This window comes from Rhyacophila brunnea, unplaced genomic scaffold, assembly GCF_057557595.1.
Source record: "Rhyacophila brunnea isolate RB1 unplaced genomic scaffold, BYU_Rbru_1.0 scaffold_13, whole genome shotgun sequence".
Lineage (NCBI taxonomy): Eukaryota > Metazoa > Arthropoda > Insecta > Trichoptera > Rhyacophilidae > Rhyacophila > Rhyacophila brunnea.
In genome coordinates, this window is record NW_028232785.1 from 20,374,407 (window position 1) to 20,392,483 (window position 18,077).

Genomic DNA, 18,077 nt, shown 5'->3' on the forward strand with positions numbered 1-18,077 from the left:
ACAATAGATAAAAAATATTCTTCCGTCTATAAAATAACTAAAATTATGTACGATTTAATGGCATCATCATTTAGGGCACTGCGGGTCTTAGCCACCTTGAAAAAATTCATCCATCCTGGACGATGAAGCGCGAACACTTTCCAGTTACTTTGACCTATTCTTAAGTTTCTTGTGGTGCAGTCCAGCCATCTCAATTTCAGCCGTCCAGGTTATCATATCCTCCGGCATTCTATGCACATGGCCAATCCAGCGTAGTCTGCATTTTCATATGCCACGTGATCTTTTCACTCATAATTATTTAATGGAATACAATTATTAGATATTTTATAGATAGAAGATTTTTTTTATCATTTATCTATTACGGTTTAATTGAATTTAAAAACTAACCAACATTGCCTGCAATTTATAGTCTTAGTTCAATGAAAACAAATATGTTTCGACTGACAAAGTTTAGTATACACTATTTATGTTAGATCGCCACAGCCTACCTCTACCCATCGCCACTGATCTATATTCATATTATATATAGCCACAATGCTAACATTAAAATTCATGTATGTATCAATATTAGCTATGGGTATATTCTGGATATTTATAAGATAAATTTTTACATTTTCAGATTCACATTTTTTATGCGAGTAAATAAAATGTTACGAAAAAAATAATATATTATGTCTGTTTTTATCACAATACGGGAAACCACACCTAAATTGGACACCGGTGCGTACAAGTCTGATATACTCGACAGTACTAGTCTACTTTGGCCCTCTCGTGAACCGGCATAATGATATCACAGAGGAAATCAACACGAAAATCACGCCAGCAAACAAATGCTTGGCAGTTCATTACAAGACACTTGTAAAATCTATGCTCAACTACGCTTCGGAGACCATGACATTAACACAAATGAACAGACTGAAAAAACGGGCTCAAATGCCACGTCTTGAGATTTCAATTTTCTACTCGGCCCACAATAAGAACCTAACAAAAAAGGCTTGTGGTCGATCTACTTCTTCCAGTGCTTACAGTGAATCAATGAACTATTACTGCAATGTGAAAATGCGACCTGTCTTCAAATACAATCTTACGAGGTATATATTCGAGAGTTGGATGACCCGAAGATTCTTGGAGTGTTTCAAAGTGTTCATGTGCTCCGTCTGACGAGCAAATGTGGACTGAGAGATCAAAGGTCTCCCGCGTATACCACTAAACCTTCCACGGTACATTAATTTGAGCAAAAAAAAAATTACAACATAGGAAATAAGGCATAATTAAAAACTAAACATTTGAAAATCATCATATACCTATACACGAGTCATTTTTGTTTTTATTGAAAACAAGTTTAGGCATTTTTTTAATTTAATATAATATATATTTAAATATACATGAAAAAAAACATATATATTATACAAATCATCTAATAGCATAAGATTATATTTAGAAATAAACTGAAATATTTGAGCAGAAAAGGTTCAATTTTTCTGAAACCAAAATGTAAGAAAGCACGATTTCCGGGCCCACCCATTGTAACAATTTGCGTCGCAACTGCGTCAGATCTGACGATGCCGTGTACTTTTCCAATGCACTCCGACCGCACCGGTTTAGGTCTGATCTCCGGCCCGCTGAATAAGAGCCTCTCGGGCGGTTGGCAGGGTTTCACGGACATACCAATAAACGAATGACGCCCGTCCAATCACCCAGCGATTGCTTGATATTTCGATTCAGAAACTATACAATTAACAAAAATTTGCCTCTCGTCACTATGACGGAGATCTACCACGTAAGCGCCAATTAAAACAACAGTATATAATACACTTCTACCCAGAAAATGCCTAATCAACGGCACGAGTCAATTTTCAGTATCCTTTTTACAATAGTTTAGAGATCATTAATTAATTCACACGATATTCGATTTGCTGATCTGAATCCAATGTAATTTCTACCGAGATACTAATATTTTTCCGACGTTTGAGAGTCATCGCAGGCCCCACCCCACACATCGGAGAGAAAGATTTGATGTTAACGCTTAAATGAGGCTTTCTATACACAACACAATGTTATCTTGAGAAACAGACAAAAATACTAAAATAACTCACACCGCGGCACTTTTGTTGCGTACGCTACCAAGTTGACAAATCATTCGTACTTTGGTCATTTATTAACGAATTTCAAAGATGTCCAAAAATAAAAATAATGTATTTTCTACGTCAGATACAAAAATACTAGTATGTATGTATGTGATTAATAAGAAAGTGTGCATAACGATCCAGACATTGTTATTAACCTTTCCGGTTCTATGATGTCATGTCATGTTACAGAGATTCTTACATATTTTAGCTAGTTCTAGATTAATCGACAAAACAGTGATGAAGAAATACTTTTGTTACACTGACAAAATCGTCATTTCCACTTTAAAACACTTGTCATATTGTGAAACTAGTATGACAATGCAATGTGACAGCGAAGGACGGAATGGAAATTATTTAATACGGGAAAGGTTAACAAAGGCTGTGTCTCCGCGTAATGTATCAGTATGAGCAATCACTAGTACTTCTGTCTGCGAAAAGCCCGAAGTATCTGACCAAAATCTTTTTGTTAGCTGCCTTAAGAATCGAACCTGCAATTCTTTAAAAATTATATTGGTACCTGCCTGCAATGTCATCCCAATTGTCGGAAATACACGGTAGAAAATTGAAAAGATTTCAATGCGCACAACGAATCGAACAAACATCATTCAAACAATATTACTCATTGAGATTACGACCTACGATAAGTGTGAAACGTCGACGGATAACCACAAATTTCATTCAGTCTAGTCTTCTGTATCGCTGTCATCCTCGTGGATCAGCTTGCACTCCGGCCTGCGCCTCCGGAACGCAGCCCGTGCCTCTGCGGAGACTCTGGTGCCGGAAATATCGAGCAGCCGCAGCGCTGTTCTGGAATTGGCCATGATCATGAGACCTCTATCCGTGATGCCGGAGTAGCCCCGGCACACCAGCACCCGCAGTCCCGTCGCCCTGTTCATGCAGGGTATATCGACGGCGGCGAAACGTCGCAACGTATCGTCGGTGACCAGCTCAGAGTTATCGAGGTGCCGCAGATTGCGGAAGCTCTCGCCGGGTACTAAATCCTGGCGGTGGTACCAGCCCGCCCGGTCTGCCCTGCGGGGTTCGTTGGGATTGTCCACGGGTCGCGGCGGATTCCAATTCACACGGACGGGGTTCGCCCTGCCTCCTTCTGCATTCGGCGCGTTGTTCTCGGGCCGCAAGGCGACGACCACTTCGTTCTGTCGGTTGTTTTGATTGTTCCGATCGGCATTCATGTAGATCCGGCGGATTTGCCCGAAGACCGGAGGGATTTCAGCGGGCGGATCTCGGTTCTCCGGCACGAGCCTGCCCTCCTGCATCACGTGCCTCTGCCGGTTGATAAAGATGTGATGCATAACGCCCGGTTCGTCTGGATTATTTGCAAACTCTTCCGCTTCATTCACGGCGGGCTCATTCAATTGCTCGTTGTTGACGTCTACCGCGTCTCTCTCCGCTACATTGGCCTGCTGATTTGCGCCGTTTTGATTGAGCACGTCGTTGAATTCCACGGGACCCTGTCCCACATCCACCTGCACTCTTATGTTGTGGATATTGATAGCGTTCAGCGGCAATTCGGGCGCCACGATTACGGCGTTGACATCGGCTCTCGGTCGTCGAACGTTGACATAAATGACTTGGACGAGGCCGTTATCGAACCGCTCTCCGTTTATCCGCATGGTGTAGCTCTCATCTTGGTCGCTGCGACGGGGCCGATTATCTCCCGGAGGCGCGTCACCGTCTGTAAACACAATTGGATACGACTATACTCGGTGTAGACACTGCTCAATAAGCTTTCTGTTATATGAAGAGAAAAATAAAATAAAATCACACGGCGACTACGATAAAATAAAAATATCAATGTTACTGTGTGTTTATAAGATTTTTAGTGTTTGTAGAGGACAAGTACTGCCAAAAGTTTGTAAGTCTCAAAAACATAATATGGAGTTATGACCATATTAAAGTTTGACATCTTTTTAATAGATCGGAGAATATTCTATTATTTCAGTCTTATTTCGACCATGCCCGATCCTAATAGGATCATACGTGCCTCCACAGAGTGGAGGTTTGTATTAACAGATTTTTGTTTTACGAGAAATGGATGTCAGCCACTTGCTCAACCAATTAGGTCCATACTCTGACTCATACACAATTTGAAAAACAATATGTGTACTTGCCAGACCCAGGATACGAACCTGGGACCCACGATGCTAAAGTCCGACGCTTAAGCCGCGCGGCCATCGTGGGAGTTATTTCAGTACATAAGTTAAATATGTAGTTTACATCTTTCAGGAATCATACACAAAAGGTATCTGTTGAGAAACGGTTTTGGCAGATTTTACATAATATTTGTGTTATACATAGTTGACTGCATTCCCATTGTATTTTACCTTAAATGTCGACTTATGTACCAACTTATGGCACCAACCCCACAATATGTAATAACACTCAATACAACATAACGATGAGTTACATTTTGAATCCTATCTCACAATTAATGAACAGATATGCGATGATGTGAAAGTTTATTCATTCACTTGAATTCGTTTAATCCTCAGCACCTCCCTCAATTATAGCCGTATACTTTATCTATGAGGAAATTAATAGAAAAAATTGACAAACCTCGCTGCGGTTGACTGCCATCGGAGGCCCCACTCCCACTGGACCTGTCAACGGCAAAAAAAAACCAATAAGTATATTAGACATATTCTAAGAGTTATTTATAATACACAAATAGAGCGATTCGTCGCCCTATTATAATACACAAGTAGAGTGACACGTCGCCCTGTCTTGTTCACCTCGTAAATCCAAAACACAAACTTTTCTTCAAGAGACAGAAAAAACCGTTTATTTGCTTTAGAAATAGAACGGGAAATTCTACCATTTATAATTATTGTTGATAAAAAAAATATGGTTTTATTTTTAAACACCGAGCGTGTGGGAAACTAATAACAGCTCGCGGTAGGTTGAATTGAATAGGGGATTGGCCGAAAACTTGCCAATTGAGGGTAGATGAATCTACATTCCCTGTTCACACTTATGCTGTTTTTATAATTCGTCCTACACACATTTTTTTGCTCGACTTCGAAAGTTAACCTCTTCTAATGATTTGTTCGGCCAAACCAAATAAAGTTGAAGTTAAATTCTCAGAAGTATAATTGACACAATAATAATAATCGGTAAGTACAGTAAAACCTCGTTAATACGAATTCCACGGGACCGAAAATCGAAAAAAAATCGAATTACGAATTATGAAATGTATCGAGTAATATGGAATAATATAAAAATTTTGAATTTATTTTTTTTTGATTTTCATTAATATCGTTTACGATCAGAGATGTCCCAATCAAATTTCCGGTTCCATGGGTGTTAATGGGTCATAAAATGTCAAGATTATTTTTATTACCTTCTAATCTAAATAATTTATGATGTTTTACAAAAAGTCACAATTTTCAATGACTGGCTCATGAAATAGTGTACTTTATTACAATTTATTAAACATTTTTATATGCCAGGACTCTGAAATCATTTCGAATTACGAAATTCGAATTAAAGGTACGGTTTTATATGAAAATAATGTTCAAGGGACTATTTTTTTGTGAAAATTTCGAATTACGGAGAATTTCGAATTATCCATGTTCTTATTAACGAGGTTCTACTGTATAATTTAGTTGAAAAATACTGTAAAATTTGTGTAAAACCATTTATAACTGCGCTCGATTAAGTAATCATAATGAACATTAAAAAAATGGCAGTCATTGCGTATGACAGAAAATCAGAATGCCAACTTAACCATGCTTAATGCGTTTGCCAAATAATTTCAAATGTCATAACAGAAATAACATATAAGACTCCTTCTATCTATAGTCCAAATTCTTTTAACAATGAACGGTGTCTATGAATTTTACAAGATAGGCCGATAATATAATACTATAATTTATTTAAATTAGGTGAAAAGCCCATCCAAAAGATTGTATAATTCCCCCTATAAAGTTGGTACCGATTCCATGATTATTTTTTGTGTCTTCCACATGTAAAAGTTTTACATATTTCCACTACTAATAATAGATGAAGTCGTCCAAATGACTTCTAAAACCTTCCGATAAATCTTTCCCTAATCAATGGAACTGAGCACACTTCAGGCTTCAAAATTTGAAAAATAATAATTTGTAGTCATGTTATGTACCCAGTGGGCTGGTCACTTTGACTGCTGCCTCCCGCGGCGTGCGAGCAGCCTTCGCGAGCATCGGCCTCCGCACCACCCTCTTGCTGGTCTGTGTCGTCAAACTCTTCTTTTGGCGGGCACACCAAGAATTCGTCATCATCGGTTTCATCGAACGGGACCTACACACACAATTAATTAATCAATTCTCTCACTTGAAAGTAAGTCGATTGTCTATGGCTGCGCAGCAGTTGAAATATGGCCATGTGGTGAAGATGACCGAACCTGCCGTTTTTCAGATTCAACTAGAAGATATGACGCCTATTTAGAGGCTCATTGACACTATGAGCCTCTCGATATCTTCAGCCATACGGACAATGGAATACAGGGACTACTTTTTATTTTAACAGGCCGTGAAGCCCAATAATAGTGGTAAAACTCCCAGGCTTGAGGAATTTACATATTAGATTATGTAAATATATTTTGACCTCACTGGGAATCGAACCCAGAACTCCGGGATGGAAGGCCAGCGCCTTACGCACTGCACCACGAAAGCCACCAAATGGATCAGGTGCTACATCATATCCGTACTGGTCTATGGAGCCTGGATTTTAAAAAATTGGACAATAAGAAGACAGGAGGCTTTCGAGATGTGGTCATATCGGTGTACCATGAAGATATCCTGTACTGATCACCGAGTATTTAAGACAAGAGGACTTATTGCTACTATCACCACAGAAAAGGTGCATACATACTTTGGTTATACTTTCTGCTTATTATTATTAACTATAACTAGAACTATAATTTATTCCATATTGCATGGGAAGGTAAACGGCAGCAGAACCGTAGATAAAAAGAGTTTTTGTTGGCTAAACAATCTCCGTAAGTGGCTGAATGTCCAAGGAGTTGGGGGCTTGATACAACTAGACCAGGATAGGAAGGTATTATTATTTATTATTATTCGACCATGTCCGATCCTAATAAGATCATATGGGCTTCCACAGGGTGGAGGTTTGTATTAACAGATTTTGTTTTTACGAGAAATGGATGTCGGCTACTTGGTATACTGCAAGTAAACCAAAAGAAGATATGAATAGTTTCCAATTTTTTTAAATATTCATTGACAAAAACTTACCTCCAATTCCCACTCCTCCATATTCCCACCGTCGTTCTGATCGTCGAGCGCGACCGAATTTTCATCCAAGTAGCTCTTAGGCAATTTCTTCCAAGCCGGAACGGGGACCGGTTCCATGTTCTCCTTACTTGTTGCGGCGGATGCGTTACCGGCAGGATTGCCCGCGTGCCGCCCGCAGAAGTCCGCATAATTACCCCCTGTGATCGTCCAGTTGCCGCTGGAGATGGCCCATGTCGTGGTGGGTCTCGATTGGCTGTTCAGCGGTCTCTCCGAGGAGGGAGGCTCCAGATAAAGCTCCTGGAGTGACGCTATCCAAGTTAGCGATGACACTTCGGAATCGCCCATCAGCGTGCCTCGGATGTCCAGCACCTGAAGGAGTAAAACGTACAACGATAATCAAAGAGCTGAATGCACCATTATTAACTCGATGGTTGCCACAGACGAGATATCTCGGTAAATGGCGGAGTGCCCGTATTGCCAGAGACGAGATATCTCGGAAGTACTTTTGGTGGCGATTCTTGCGCCGTATTAACTTATATTGACAATCTGGTAAAAACGGAACATACATTGACATCTGTTGAAGTTCTCCAAAATATTTTATAAAACTTCTAAATACTTTAATACTTTTAAGAGATTTATCAGTAAATTTCGAAAACTGTTTCAGCTGACAGTATACAGATGTCATAAGGGCTGCCACTTGACTTAAAATATTCATGATTGTTTTGATCACGCGGGGTTCTATTTTGCTCAATTTTTGCGTGTTTTTCGTATTATTTTCAAATATTATTACGAAAACATTTATTATTACCTGTTCGCGTTATATTTGCTCTGATTTTATCAGTGTTTTGCTACTGATATCGGTCTCGTTTCATAACATTTAAAAAAATAACCTATTCCTATATGCCAAGTTCTTTGTTCTAGTGCGGTGTTTTACAACTCTTCAAAAATAATTAATTGCTTTGTGCTAAGTTCTTTGTTCTAGTGAAGTGTTTGTGAACGTAGCTATTTTTTTAGTAATTTGTATTAACTTTCGGTATTTGTTCTATATAATAATAACATTTATTTATTTATGATATTCCTCTAAAAATGGATGCAGAAGACTTTTCGAGTGAGTTACAACAAGACCTTGGAATTACATTAGAGTCAGATGAAAGCGATGTAGAAATGGATGATTTAGAAGGCATTCCTGAAAACTTTCATCAGTCTGCCAACCCTGTCTGACAATGAAAATTTGAAACTGGTTTAACTTCAAGAATGAAACTCTAACAATCGATGCGGGATATAATATTTGGTAAGTAAATTATAATTTAATAAACACAACAAAAAAAAAATTTTTTAGACAACTTTTATTTTTACAAAAAATATTTGGCCTGATAAGCACTGCGGCGTAATTTATTTGCAGCTACGAAAAGGTTAATATCTGTGTAGGTTACCAAGTTAAACATGCTTCATTCATTCAAATATCATAATCCACACTGATTTACTTTCATTCGTAAATATATATATATATATAGTTCCTACAGTGGGCGATACGTTAGGTTAGGTTAGGTAACATTGACTCCAAGACAGATCACAGTTATTCAATAGAATGATATCCGAAAAACAATATTTTTTTCGATGAGAACAAAAACTAATGAATGGTTCACGCACCTCCAGAGCTTTGAAGCCGTATCTGGCGGAGAGGCTGGCGTACGCCACGCACTCGCCGATGCCCCGGCAGTTCCGCAGGGACAGCTTCTTGAGATGCTCCATCTTACTGAGCTGCAGTAGAGAGTGGGAGGACAGCCAATCACAGCATGACAAGTCCAATTCCTGTAAGAAACAGATTAATTAATATGATTAAACCACCAAGAAAAGTATACACCACAATGAAAAAACAAAACTCTCGAGGAACATCTCGAAGAATTCCATACCCGTGAACGATAAACTGCCTCGGATAAAGGTTGTAGGATGTAATACTCACAACTAAATTCTTCATGTACAGATGCAGATTGAACAAATACGACTTGTTGATAGGAATGTTGTAACACACGCAGCCCTTCAATGAAAGTATCTCTAGAGAACCCGGGCAGTCCATGGGCGCCAACTGAAAAATGAAAAAAAAAAAAACATACAACAATACATACAATAATTATTATTACTGGCCGCCTTCAAGATCCTCTCTTCCATACCCTGAACCACTAGTTAGACACGCCAAAAGTCGTACCTCTCACTTCTGTATATTATTCAGTCTTTAGATCACCACAAATTTTACAATAACTAATTCATTGCAGATACTGTACTTATCTTCTTGTTTTTCAACCATGTCCTATAACATAACGATGCCCAGTGGAGTAGGCACGTCACGTGTTGCTTAGGAGCGGCAAATTAAGGAACGAATACAAATATCACAACTTTTGAGATCAATGGTGGTTGTCCATAAAACGAGCAAATGCGGCCGTTTCCTTAGAAAGTGTCGACATCTTAGTTAAAACAATAAAATAAGCATAAAAAATCCTGGTAACCTATCCAATGTTTGTATTGTAATAACCAATGGCGGTTTATCGCAAAGGAAAAATTTTCACAACAGTGTGCGGGCCCCCGTACTAAGCGTACACGTCGTAATTGTATCTCCTTCTCCACCCCAACTGTGTATCATTAATTGAGGGTTCAAAAATACGGCACAGCTCAAATGAGCCCAACACTCTTTTCTTGTTTTTGGTCAAACACCAGAATTCCAAAACATACATGACAACTGGTTTCATTAGTGATTTGTTCAAGCGTCGGTTCAATGCCTTGAAACGTAGATTCATTTCTAACGATGGCGTATTAACTTTTAATGATATTTATTAATGAGAACTCACCGTCAAGCAGTCGATGTTGCAATACTCCAGCCTCATCTCTTTCATGTTAGGGCACCTCCTGACGACGTCATCCATGATCTTTTTGGTCATGGTCCAGCCGCCGCCCTCTGGCTCCGTCTCGGCACCCGCGCCTTCCTCCTTGCCTGTGGAGCCGTCCGGATTGGCGGCGTCGACATCCCCCGATGAACCGTGACTGGACTTCGGACTGTAGGAAGGACTGTTGTAGGGTTTGGGGCTGGAGTTGCCATTTTCTTTTGCGGGTGGCGTCTCGCAGGCGGACGTGGAGGGCGCAGAATGTTGCTGGCAGTTCACCGGCTTCAGCGTCATAAATACCTGAGGAATCGATTTCAAAACGAATCAATTGAATGCAGTGAAATGATATGTCCGGCCTGTTCCGAAAGAATATTGTGGTGACGAGAAACACCCATTAAAATTGAGCATCTTGGTGAGTCGACAGTGGCTATAAATGGAAAGTACTAAAGATGGAAGGCAAACCTTTTTCTATACATAATGTCTGATCTGCAGTGAAATCATTACCAAGCTGATATAAATAAAAATTCGATTTTATGTCTTTGAAGACGTAGCTGACATATGCTACGCATTCGCTGATGCCCTGACTGTTCCACAGGGACAGCATCTTGAGATGGGATTGTAATTATGTAATGGATTAATTGTAAGTGCTAATACTTTGATACAAAACTACTCTGGATAGCTGCTTAATAGATGCGCTGGAATGTTAATTGCTTCCCATCTAGCGAGAGTCGATGGTGCGATAAGATATCTTCACCTTACGTTATTATAAGAGGAAACATTAGCGATACACGAAAAAATCACAAGGTTTTTAATACACACCGTTTTTCATAACAAACATCTTATGAATAAAACTAATATGATTCTTTCGACGGATAATATATTACATTGTAACATTCAGAGAATATTTAATAACCCATTTCAAACAAAATATGAAACGTTTACGCCGAAATATCGACTCCCTCCCACTCACTACTGCAGCTCAGCAAGACGGAGCATCTCAAGAAGCTGTCCCTGTGGAACTGCCAGGGCATCGGTCTTGTGTATATATAGAATAGATGCGCAGAATCCCTAATCGCTTCTTACCATATGTAATAATCGCACACTGACCAAATCAGTCTCACTTTTGTCCCGGACCGCTCAGCAACATTTTTGTGTGATTATAATAAATGTTATTAACTAGTGGATTAAATTATATAAACATTATTATAAATTAGGTAATATTGTTTTAAATATCTGCAAACACATAACAATCTTACATCGCACTCTCCGGCCATGTTATGCATGCTGACCTCCACGTCGGAATGGCTGACCCACGAGGGCCCCGATTTCGGCTTCGTCGGCTCCGGTTTGGGTTCCTTTACCTCCGCATTCAAGTTGCGCCTGAAAAAAAAAACGGTTGGTTAAATTATCTTCACAGTTATTTCACTTGCAAAGTGTTTGGACTGTACCCAGTTGCAGCGTTGCCATGTCTAGTGAAATTTCAGTAGATCTACTGATATTTTTTGATATTTTTGGCAATATACTGATATTTCTTCATTTCACAAAATTCCCACCAGCCGGGAAAAAAACTAGCCATCTTTGAAAATTTAGGAATCTGCGGCTCGCGGCGAAATTTTTTCTCCTAAAAAAACGAGCCGACCATGAAAAATAGGGAACCTGCGGCCCGCGGCGAAATATTTTTCCTAAAAAAAAACAAGCCAACTATGAAAAATTGGAAACCTGCGGCCCGCGGCGAAATATTTTGCAGATTTGCAATTATAGAAATCTACTGATATACTATTTTTTTACACATTCTACTGAAATTTCAAATTTTGACTTGGCAACACTGCCCAGTTGCATAAGCCGATTGGTTTAACTCAGATGCTATTAAAGTTACCTTCCTACGAGTCCCCTAACGCAGAGCGCTTGCGTGATGGGCCTTAGCTTCCTCACGAAGCCGGCGAGAGCCTTTTCGCCGATGGGCCTGCGCCGGAGATCAGCTTTCACCCACAGCGACCTGTCTCCGCATAGTCTCTTCAGACGCTGGCACGAACTGGAAAACACCAGACAACATTCTGATAAATTATACAAAATTTGTATGAGTCTGTTTGTTTGTTTTTAATATACTTAGTGTCAGATGCAGAGAAATTATTGTTATGTGAACCTAACTATAATGTAGTTTATGTAATCGCTTGTTATTTCAAGCATACGCAAAACCACCACTCTTGCCAGGTACATAAAAACATCACACTTACCACGCAGACAATGACAAGCCATGGAGTACTGACAATGAGGTTACAACCAAAATAGCCATCTTGTAGAATTTAATATAATTTATATTATCATTTTGTAAAATGGAATTCTACCAAGTAAATGCTGACTTAATACGCTGAGAGCCTATCTAAAAAGATTCAAAGGAACAATGACTGTTGTCAATGTGATGGAAACACCTCTCAAACGTTTGCGCCGTTGAGTTAGCTACTGCACACCGCCAGAAGGCATCGACAGAAATATGCACTAAAGATCAGCAAAATATTCATCAGCTTGAGCAAACCTAATACAGAATTGATAAGTTTTAATTTATGCTGCGTTCCCACTTACAAGCTCAATGCCTTAAGATCTCTCGGAGGGCAATTCTTCAAGACGAACAGCAGCACGTCATCAGACAGATGGAGTAGATTGGGTGCCAGGTATTCTTCGCCCCCTCTCGACCTCTTCACGATCGAAGCCACTGGAATAAGGACAATTAGTGAGCAAACAGAATCAATAATGTACCAATTTGAAGAAATCCTGACGCCAGCTAGTGATCAAGGTAAATACCTATTATGCCAATGACACGGCCTTCACGGTGGCCAAACCGTAGTTGGGAGAGTTTAGTTGTCGCAAACACATAACAAAAAGACAATTGAAATGAATAATTTGCATTGATTTTTATTTTGTAGAATATAATATGCAACGTTGCCTTGATAATTAAAATTTTAGCATTTGTCATTCCATTTTGATATATACATTGTGTTTACTGTTCTTTCAATTCAACGTAACTATGCATCGAGGCCTTAAATATTTAAGAGAATATTTAACTGACGTTTAGTGGTCATATAGATACCATTTGTAAAAAGGCGCTAAAGATGTTGAGCTTTGTCTTGCGTATTTCCTGGGTCTTTTCGGATGTTACGGTACTAAAAATTCTCTATAACTCCTTAGTTAAAAGCAAACTTGAGAGTGGGTCTGTCGTTTGGGCCCCGCATCAGTTGAAGTACGGCCTTATGGTGGAGAGTCCAAAAGAAATTTTTAAGACTCCTTTACTTTCGGCTGTATGGATATTATCCATGGCTCTATCTGGCTGATTTTCTCTTAGGGATGCTTACATACTGTAGCTTAAAATTTAGAAGGGATCTTTATTTAGCTATATATTTTTTCAGACTTATACGCGGCGTAAATGTGAACTATGCCATTCTTGGTGGTGTTGGCTTGTGTGTCTCTGATAATTACCTTAGGAATCGAGGGCATCCGTTGTTTGTTCTCCCACGGTGCAGAACTAACCTGCCATTAGTAATGCCAATTGGGAGGGCAGTAACCATGTTTAATGAAATCACTTCGGATATTGATATATTCCACTTACGTGAGTGTGAATTTAGGAGGACGTTGTTTTATAAGTTTTTAAGATAAGGTCTATCAAAGTTCACTCTGTGTGCTTCCATCTACTTTTATTTTGTTACTTATTTTATTATTTTATTACTTATTCTCTGTATTTTTATTTTTAAAAATTATTAACACTTATTTTACGTCATGTCGTGAACGCTTTGAATTTATAATTTGTTATGTTCATTATATGTAAAATAAATAAATTTGATTTCAAGAGTTTCCTTTTAAAACATATAAAAGGATTCTGTAACTAAAATGAATTGGGAAACGCTGTAATTGATGTATCTTACCATCGTTTATGTAGCCATCCTCTTCCAACTTCCTCTTGCTTATGTTCAGGGCGTCTTCGGAATTTTCCAGATCCATTCTGACGGCGGACAATTGACAGAATCCAACGGAGAGCGCTCAATACCGAAGTACTGTAGTTTTAAAGATACCAAACTGAATTGGCGGATTGCAGGGCATCTATGTCCAGGCGTTCACATGTCCGCTGGCGGGTTCACACTGGAATTAGAAGAGGACAAAAACATGGTGAATTTAATCTAAATAGGTCGATAACCCAAGTATATCAAACTTCAAGTTGACTGTGATCTACAACACTCGCACTTTGTCATTCTTCAATTTACACAAACGTATTATATTTGGGTGAGGACACTCAGGTGTTACGAATTAAATAACACTCGCCTTTCACCATTACAAAGAAATACTCAATTTCCCATTCGACATGAAAATTTCATTCATCGTCAAGCTAAACTCCTACTGTACGACAATAAGGGGAAACTACGCCTCAGTTTGATTCACACATTCTCTTTCTATCACTCCTGCGGCAGGTTGTGAGTGATGCAATATGAACCAGTGATACAACAAAGTCACATGGGCTGCTTTACGGTTAAACCGTTTTCACATAAGCTAATTAGGGAAATAAAAATTGGAATGCTTTTGTATTAAATCTGAATGAAATCACATTATATTACGACTGAAAAGACACGCTTTGATGTGATTGACCAAAATGTATCGTTGGAGATGCCTGGTGTCTCATGAACTTTTAATTTTACAGCACGTTTTTTAGTGTGGTCGAATCATAGATTTACCATATTATAGAACTGGCTTTTAGCTAATTTTGCATACGTTAAACGCGTACAAATAACGCCCACAATGGTCGAGTGGATATGCGTGTCTGTTCCAGGTTGTTTATCAAAGTGCGTTTAGACCCAGAGTATGGACCTAATAGGTTAAGAGCGTACATAAGTGAAACGGCAAATAATTTTCAACTGTATGTGGAACGAAATCACGGCCGTGTTGCCCTTCGGAGATTCGTTTTGTCATGGCTTCGGATGAAAATATTCTTAAATCGTGTAAAGATGACTAAAAAACTTTACTTATGTACTTAAAAAAGAAAACATGTCAATGAATATACTATTATTATTACGAATATAATAATAAACATAACATAAAAAGGACGCATGTTGAATTTTTTGACAAATTATATTTCGTTCGCCTCGCGTCATTTGCACCCGCGACTCGCAATCTGCGCATCGCCTAGTCACGATTTTTTTAGACCATGCCTCAGCTGAGGTATAGCCTTAAGTGGCTAACATCCATTTCTCGTAAACACAAAAACCTGTTAATACAACCTCCAGTCTGAGCCCTATATGATTTTTTTTGGATCAAACATGGTTTAAAATAAAACCGCACATAATTTTTGACATTTAAGTGGGATGCTTATACTATCAGAGGCGAAAAGAGGCACCTAACGGAAAAATACGAAGCTTGCAATTTGAGATTTTTTTTTGATAATTTACAATTTCAACTGTAGTAATTAATAACTATGTATCTGAAAACACTAAAAAGATTTTTCATTTTTTTTTTAATTTAAAGATAAACTGGCAATTGTAAAAAAATGTAATAAAATGTGAATTCGTTGCAGGGTCAAATCTTATTATTACATTATATTTTATGGCCATATTTATTATTAAAATTTAGTTTATTAGGTTTCAGATTTTTTGTCGTTTAGATTTTTGACTAATTCATCGTTTTAATATTTATTATACATATTTTAAAAAACATCGATTTTTATAAAAATATAAATGTGTATAACTTGAAATCCTTATTTATATCAAATTTTATTTTAGGCATGGTCACAATATTGAAGCTTGAGTTGATATAAATAAAAAGGATTTAAAGTTATACACATTTATATTTTTATAAAAATCGATGTTTATAAAAATAAATATAAAAAATACTAAAACGACGAATTAGTCAAAAATCTAAACGACAGAAAATCTAAAACTTAATAAACTAAATTTTAATGATAATTATGACCAAAATCTCAAATTGCAAGCTTCGTATATTTCCGCTAGGTTCTCTGCTGGCATGCGTCTCCTCCTTAATAAAACAATACAGGCCGTTAATTGGTATTAGGCGGTATGTAGCCAATGAGGCATCCGATTGATATGGGACAGTTTGCTCCCGACGAGGTTTTATATTGTTATGGCGCAAGGGAGGCCAAAGTGAAGGATTTTCATTTCTGAAGGAGCACGGTTAAAATATTCAAACGTCATTGAATTGAATTAATAGTCAATATCAGTCAGAATCAATATGCTTCAAGTAAGTACAGTCGAGAATAGAAACCGTACCAATATTAACATTAGCATACGAGAAAAAATCGAATATGCTCATGGTTAAATTGTTCCACTATACTTGGTAATACTCGGGCTTGAATCCCCCATTGGTAGAAAAGAAAAAAAACCATGTTTGATTCCAAGAAGATTGTATTATGTGAAGTAGCTACTTGGCCACTTGCTCAACCTATTAGGTCAATAGTCTCGAGTCCAAACACACATTGAAAAACAAGTTGTGAATTTGGCGGTCTCGGGACATTATATGCCTGATGCGTAACCGCTCGGCCACCGTGGGTGTGATGAATGTTAATTTTTCCATGTCTGAACCGTCTCTGAAAACTACACCTAAGCAGTGACTTCCTGTAACCTATGATAATGTGTAGCCTTCGAAATTCGCGATGACCGGAAAACAATGAAATTGTATGTTTAGGTTGTGACCCTATTCTACGTCTTTGGCAATAACGGAACTAATTGGGGTATGTTTGGGGTTTAAGATTAAACAATTCGAGAACTTTAAGATATTTGCGTTACTGTTTTCATATGAATAGAAACATAATTTGAAAGACAGTAAAGTAGGTACTGTATTATAGTTTCTGATTGGTTCATACGTACAGCGGAGGATTTTTAGAAAATATTCGTTTCGCAGAGCTTATGCCCAGGTTTACGAGGCGTACATTAATGCCGGCGGAAAATGGATAACACAGATAAGAGCCTAATTAAAATACAGAAGAAAATGAAAAAAGTGATTTTTTAAATCAACCAGCTGAATAGGACGCAGTATTGCATGCAGGATAGTATGATATTTCAAGATGTACGCACTAATCCAGTATTTCGGTAAATTAGGAGAACAAAAACAATGCACATGTTTGCGTAAATTTATAAACACGTCATTATGTACGCTGCACAAGACAATAAAAACAATACTAATTCCACTTAAAACGTATATTTGGTTGTTTTAGATTATCGATTGGTGTTAATTCACTTGTTTCGCATTGGTAAATGTAAAATATTGAATTGAATTTCTAACAAAAACAAAAGAAATTTCACCATGTCTTAATGGCGTGGGGCGCACAAAAAAATGTGTGTTTGGACCCGTTAACCCCAAATTTTGTTAGTAAATATTATTAAACCGCACGAGTTGATTAGTTTTTAATCGTTATTCAGCAGTGTTTTGGTGGCTTTCTAGTAAAAACAATGAAATATGACGATACAAACATGATACGACGTGATGGAGAAATCGCACAATAAACTTAGAGTTTTAACGCTTTAGAGAAAGGATTTTAGCACGCTCGATGCTCTGACACAAAGAACTGGCTTTTGGTAAAACATAAATAATAATAAACGCACAAAGAAACACGATTTTGAGTCTTTTTGGCCGCCTTCCAAAAATGTCGAAATCTGACGTCAAACGACACAGAAGCTCTTTAGACCACTTTCGGTATTGCCAGCTGCGGTTAAAAAATATATACGCCAGATTGCCATTATACAAAACGGAGAAAATTTTAATTTTTCAAAAAAATTTCATAAACTTAGAAAAAATTAAAAAAGACCTAAATGTGTATATTTTACACGTAG

The 18,077-nt window shown here is 38.1% G+C and overlaps 1 protein-coding gene across 1 annotated transcript; it reads right to left on the minus strand.

Annotated features, from left to right (window-relative positions):
- Nucleotides 1-2,175: 2,175 nt before the first annotated feature.
- LOC147076870 (uncharacterized) lies at nt 2,176-17,946 on the minus strand. Its single transcript, XM_085940544.1, has 12 exons — nt 17,850-17,946; nt 14,172-14,385; nt 12,838-12,967; nt 12,134-12,289; nt 11,514-11,637; nt 10,225-10,557; nt 9,345-9,467; nt 9,032-9,193; nt 7,382-7,750; nt 6,271-6,428; nt 4,707-4,750; nt 2,176-3,825 (listed from the first exon to the last, which is right to left on the minus strand). Exons 2-12 carry the CDS (start codon nt 14,245-14,247, stop codon nt 2,813-2,815), a joined length of 2,688 nt encoding a protein of 895 aa, XP_085796670.1. The 5' UTR covers nt 14,248-14,385; nt 17,850-17,946; the 3' UTR covers nt 2,176-2,812.
- Between the last annotated feature and the right edge of the window lie 131 nt (nt 17,947-18,077).

Bases quoted from the DNA above. Each gene is read 5' to 3' on its own strand.
- LOC147076870 (XM_085940544.1), bottom strand. From the start codon at position 14,247: ATGGATCTGGAAAATTCCGAAGACGCCCTGAACATAAGCAAGAGGAAG. The intron at 6,429-7,381 runs GTAAGTTTTTGT...TTGTGTGTGTAG, and splicing joins TGGAGGAGTGGGAATTGGAG to GTCCCGTTCGATGAAACCGA. The intron at 3,826-4,706 runs GTTTGTCAATTT...TTGTGTTTACAG, and splicing joins TGGCAGTCAACCGCAGCGAG to ACGGTGACGCGCCTCCGGGA.